Source organism: Mandrillus leucophaeus, unplaced genomic scaffold (genome assembly GCF_000951045.1).
Source record: "Mandrillus leucophaeus isolate KB7577 unplaced genomic scaffold, Mleu.le_1.0 Scaffold64, whole genome shotgun sequence".
Classification (NCBI taxonomy): domain Eukaryota; kingdom Metazoa; phylum Chordata; class Mammalia; order Primates; family Cercopithecidae; genus Mandrillus; species Mandrillus leucophaeus.
In genome coordinates, this window is record NW_012106919.1 from 7,475,979 (window position 1) to 7,482,559 (window position 6,581).

The 6,581-nt window shown below is 36.2% G+C and overlaps 1 protein-coding gene across 1 annotated transcript in view; it reads right to left on the bottom strand.

Moving 5' to 3' along the window:
• Positions 1-6,581, bottom strand: part of SPAG17 (sperm associated antigen 17) — a 242,530-nt gene that overhangs the window by 66,206 nt on the left and 169,743 nt on the right. The window contains exon 30 of the mRNA XM_012000865.1: positions 3,729-3,873. Within this exon, the coding sequence (XP_011856255.1) occupies positions 3,729-3,873 (145 nt within the window). The remainder of the gene's footprint in view (positions 1-3,728; positions 3,874-6,581) is intronic.

Below are 6,581 nucleotides of genomic sequence, written 5' to 3' on the forward strand. Positions count from 1 at the left end.
GGAAAAAATCTTCTTACTTAATTTAGTATGCTGTCTTAATCTCACTATTTATTTGTAGGAGCTGAGAACATCTGATTTTTCAACTTGAAAAATTGAAAAGCATAAAATATAATTTAAGCACTCAGATATTCATCAATTAAAATTTATACTTTTTAATACATATGTAAAAGAAAAATCACAGATAAAATTGAAGTTTATCCTTATATCTGGGCTTATTTCTCTCTTGAAATTCATTTTTACACTTTTATGTACACATATATCACGAACAATACATATGTGTGTGCTTTAAATGTATATAAGCTATGTGTTACTCCATGTATTTATGTAATTACTGTACTATCATTCTACTCCTGCTTTTTTCATTTAACACAGTTTCAAGACCCCTAACCATCTTAATCTATATCTATCTATCCATATATGTGTGCATAGATATATTTATTTGTGTGTGTATGACTCCCTTTAACAATCTTATAGTATTATTTTGTAGGAATGTACCACATTTTATTTTTCTATTCTGCCATTGATGGACATTTACATTTTCCCAATATTTCAATATTATACTCAATGCTGCAAGTCGCTCCTCTATACTTGTTTCCTTATGCAAATGTGTATGAGTGTCCCTCTCTCTATAAGCAGAAATAAAGTTATTGCATCATAATATGATATGTGGGTGGGGTGGGGAGATGTAGGTCAAAGCATATAAAGTTACAATTATGTAAGATGAATAAGTATAAGAATGTAATGTATAGCATAAAAACTATAGTCAATAACATTGTATTGTATAATGACAATTTTCTAAGAGTGTAGATTTTAGGTGCTCATAACACACACACACACACACACACACACACACACACAAGAAAACAGCTATATAAGGTAAGAGATATATTAATTTGCTTGACTTATTCCACTATGTATATAGATATCAAAATATCATGTTGTGCATCTTAAATATATCCAATAAAAAACACTGGCATTAAGGAAAGGGAACTCAGGGAATAACTTCTCATTAAAAATATTTCTTAAATTCAGGTTCGGAAGAGTGGAAGACTTTGAGTCTTAGAGTAGGTTCCTGTTAATTAGCAACTACAGTTTCCTTTTTTCTGATACCACCTTTCTGACAAAAGACATGCTCTGACTGAAAACCTATCTAAGGTCACCTATTTATGCAAATTAGATGCCTTGAGGATCAAAGGAAACATCTAAAGCTAGCACCTAGGACAGATGAATCATGGTTATTAGGTTTTAGTTGCCACCAATCAAAGACTATTACTCTCCATCAGCTAACTAGAGCTGTTATCACTCCCATCTCTGTTGAGATAATGATCACAATAAAAAGTCCTAATGCATCCTCATATTCATTGCAGTATTATTCACAATAACCAAGATTTGGAATCAGTCCACATGTTCATCAATGGGTGAATAAACAAAGAAAATGTAGTAAATACAGACAAGAGAATATTATTCAGTGTTAAAAAAAAAAAGAAATCTGTCATTTGCAACAATATGGATAAACCTGGAGGACATTATTTTAAGTAAAACAATCCAGGTACAGAAAGACAAACAGCACACTTATATGTAGACTCTAAAATAGTTGAACTCATACAAGTAGAGAGTAGAATGGTAGTTACCAGCCATCGGGGTGAGGAGTTGGGGAGATGTTGGTCAAAGGATATAAAATTTCAGTTATATAAGAGGAATAAATTAAAGAGATATACTGTATAACATGGTGACTATAGTAAATAAAATTAATCATATTTTGAAAATTTCTAGGAGAGTAGATTTTAAGTATTCTCACAACTAAAAATGATAAGTACAAAGAACAAAGCTGGAGGCAACTGTGCTACTCAACTTCAAACTATACTACAGGACTACAGTAACCAAAGTGGCATGGTACTGGTACCAAAGCAGCAAAACGGACACAGAGACCAACGGAACAGAATAGAGAGCCCAGAAATAAAGCCACACACCTACAATCAGCTGATCTTAAACAAATCAACAAAAACAAGCAATGAGGAAAGGACTCCCTATTCAATAAATGGTACTGAAATAAATGACTGGCCATATGCAGAAGATTGAAACTGCACCCCTTCCTTACATCATATAGAATAATTACCTAAAGATGAATTAAAGAATAAAATGTAAAACCCCAAATTATAAAAACTCTGAAAGACAACCTAGGCAATACCATTCTAGACATACGAACAGGCAAATATTTCATGACAAAGATACCAAAAGCAATTGCAACAAAAGCAAAAATTGACAAGTGAGATCTAATTAAAACAAAGAACTTCTGCACAGCAAAAGAAACTATCAACAGACTAAACTGACAACCTAGAGAATGGGAGAAAATATATACAAACTATGTATTGGACAAAGGTTTAACATCCAGCATCCATAAGGAACTTAAACAAATTAACAAGCAAAAAAACCAAACAACCCCATTCAAAAGTGGGCAAAAGACACGAACAATTTTCAAAAGAAGACATAAAGGTGGCTAAAAATCATATGAAGAAAAGCTCAACATCACTGAACATTAGAGAAATGCAAATCAAAACCACAATGAGATGCACTTTCACATCAGTCAGAATGGCAATTATTAAAAGGCCAAAAAGTAACAGATGCTGGCCAAGTTGCAGCAAAAAAAGGAATGCTTATACACTGCTGGTGGGAATTTAAATTAGTTCAGACACTGTGGAAGACAGTGTGGTGATTCTTCAAAGACCTGAATACAGAAGTACTATTCAACCCAGTAATCCCATTACTGGGTATATACCTAAAGGAACATAAATCATTTAACTGTAGAGACATATACACACGTATGTTCACTGTAGCACCATTCACAATAGCAAAGATATGGAATCAACCTAAATGCCCATCAATGGTAGAGTGGAGTAAGAAAATGGCATACATATACACCATGGAATACTATGCAGCCATAAAAACGAACACGATCACATCCTTTGCTGGAAAATGCTTGGAGCTGAAGGCCATTACCCTTAGCAAACTAACACAGGAAGAGAAAACCAAATACTGCTTCATCTTACTTATAAGTGGGAGCTAAATGATGAAAACACATGGACATATAGAGGGGAACAACAGATACTAGGGCCTACTGGAAGGTGGGAGGAGGGAGAGGATCAGAAAAAATAATTAATGGGTACTAGGTTTAATACCTGGGTGACAAAATAATCTGTACAGCAAACCCCGTTACATGAATTTACCTAAATTACAAACCTGCACATGTACCCCTTAACTCAAAAGTTTTAAATAAATGAATACATAAATAAAACACACACACACACACACACACACACACACACAGTGAGGTGTGTTGGAGAAACTTTTGGCTGCTGGGTGCTGCTGGTCAAAAAATATTTCTAAGAAAGTAGATTTTAAGTTTTCTCACAACTAAAAATAAGTATCTGAGGGTAATGAATATGTTAATTAGTTTGATTGAGTCATTTTGCAATGTATACATATTTCAACACACCATATTTTATATATCTACACACAATATTTGTCAATTGATAGAATAAAATTAAATTTTAAAAAGCAAACAGCAAAATAAGTAATGATGATAGTAATAATACTAAATCCTTATAGACCCTGCTTTGGACTGCATGGGTTTTCTTTAGTTGACTAACTTTACCAAAAAATTATTTTTCTCATGTGTATGTTTAGCAGTCAGTGAGGATTCTATCTAACTTACGCTAAATAAAACGTACTTGTTTCTTGATCATCTGGCAGAATAATTTGATCTTCATAAACTTGAAAAAAGGTTGTGATCCTGGTACCATCAGCATGATCCACTATCCGAGTCCCATCTTTCCTTTCAACTATGACAACTTTGTCTTCTCGAGTTGTCATAACCTGAACATGAAAAGGCAGCACATAATCATTTGGCCACATGGTTAATCCCAAGTGTACTTATTTTTATCCATTGAATACAAAGATGGCACCATCAAAGTCCTAGTTATTTCTTTATAAGCAAAAGTTTTATCTCATCTACCTGATCTAACCTTCACAACAATCTTGGCAGGTACCCTCATTTTATAGATGAGGAAATTTAGGCTTAAAGAAGTTGAGAAGCTTGCTGAAAGTCATGCAACAAGTAAGTATCAGGGGATATTTGAGGAAACACCTAACATTTGGACTGGGTTAACCCAGGTCTGTCTGGGAAAATGCCCACAGGCCCTGTTTCCTTGGAAACCATGGAATAATGATAAATGTGGCATATTGTGGCTGCCTTGTGCGCTGTGAAACCCCTGCTCTGCAGAACTTCCCCAGAAGGGGTGAACCGCAGGATGGCCTGCAAGTGTCGTGCTAACGTCATCAGAGCAGTACTTGAAGACTGGTGGGGAACAGAGGTTGTAGCCTCTCTGTGTCAAGTTGACCTGCACATGTGTCTGCTGCTCAGTGCCTGTGCATGCCTGTGAGCTTCAGGGGTATGAGAAGTGGTGTGCGTGTGTTGCTGCTCCTGAGCTCTGCACTGGGTTGACCATGGCTCTGTTGTGTTTGCTTCACAGTTCAGCTTTTACTTCTGCCCATTACTGCTTTCTCCCTCCTCCTTTCACATACATGTCTCTATTAAAATCTTGCACTCCGGACTTCACCTCAGCATTTGCTTCTGGAAAGCTCAACCTGCAACTGCAGTACTGTAAATTGCATAATGCATATTGCAATCATTGGGCATTTTCTAAACTTATACTGTTCTAACTCTAAGGAACTTAATGTTTCACTGAGGTCTGGATGGATGTAAGAGTGAGTTTGCTAGTTATTTTCTGACTCCAGAGTCTATGGCTATTGGGAGCAGGTGATTATCACCTTCTTAGCTCTTAATGGTAGGCGGCAATCACTAAGAGAGAAATGAATGCTGATCATTATTTTAGGTTCTTATCATTGGCACTTTCAGCCAGGAGCATATACTGAGAAATACTGCTGTGTAATGTGATGGTTGAGAGCATGAGCTCTGGGATTCAGCTGCCTGAGTTTGAATCCTGACTCCACAGATGGCTGGGTAGACTTAGGGATGTTGCTTAACCTGTTTGCTGTCTGGTTTACTCATCCGCAAAATGGAGCCAACACTAGTATCTTCTTGGAAATCTTATGTGGGTTAAATGAGATGATGCTGGTAAAGCGTGTCACACTTGGCCATGATGTTAGTAATTATTGATATCAGTTTTTAATTTAGTAGAGATATTTACATATTACGATTTAGAATTATTCAAACATTTCATAATGCCACATAAACAGTGACATTTTCTGGTCACCATAGGATAGGATAATCATTCTTAGTGGTGGCAATAACACAGTTACAAGGATATTTCTGAATGCCTGATAGTGCCAGGTCTGGTACTAATCTTCTCAATAGGTAATGACTATTATCTCCAGTTTATGAATAAGAAACCCGATGAGAAACTTGCCAAAAGTTATCCATCTAGTAAGGACTATGGCTAGGGCTTGAAATACAGGTCTGCCTCACCCCAAGGGCAGTGCTCACTCCTTTAGAATGTAATACTTCATGTCAGGGGTTGTGAAAATACACACCCATTTTCAATTTTGTTTCATATGATCATGCCAGTTTCTTGAGATCTGGGACACAGTGTTGGGGTCTACATTCTGGCTCTACCATTTGCTGTGTGATCTTGGGCAAATTATTTAACCTCTCTGTAGCTTAGTTGCCTCATCTATAAAATGGAAACAATAGTAGTTTGTTGTGAGAATTGATTGAGTTAGTATACGGAAAATGCAGAGAACAGGGCCTAGTACACAGTGAGTGTTCAGTAAATATCACCATTATTGCTCTTATTCTGTTGTGCATTTGGTGTTTAATTCATGCTTGAATCCAGGTTCTTGGATGTTGGTTCATGCTTCCAAAATGGTGATGGAGATGAATGAGGGAAATTAAAAGTTAACAAAGAAATGTTAATCAAACTTGCATATTAAGCCAAATAATGTAACTCAGGGGCCAAATTAAAGTGAGTTATTTGAAGGAACTAAAACAAACAAGAAAAAACCCCAGGAAACAAACAAACAAACAAAAATCCTTTCTGAGATCATATGTACTTTGAGTCTTACAAAAAAAGGCAACTAGCAAACAAAGTCAGAGATTATAAAATTATTTCAGAAGTAGGCTGAAGAGGAAAAGATATTTGGTTAGATAATGTAATCCATCTCAATAGCATGCAGGCATTTTGCTTTTTACAGCAGCACATGGTTTTAAACAAGGGTAGGAAGTTCAGACACCAGAGTTAAGGCACTTAGGAAACTGTTCATTGTGTTTAGATTCAGAGGGTGCTGCAAATCTCCATATAAGATGTTAGAGGAATAGCTAAGGAATGGAAAGAGCTCAGTGTTTGGTCACAAACAACTGGCTCTAATCTTGGCTTCAGCACTTTCTGAATAGGTACTCTTGACCACATTACTTGCTAAGGTTCAATCTCCTCATCTGTGTAATATACATTTGGTGTGAGGGCTGAATGAGATAACGTGTATAAAGGCCCCCAAAGAAATCTTGGTACATAGAGGGCCAGGTGTGGTGGCTCATGCTTGTCATTCCAGCACTTTAGGAGGCTGAG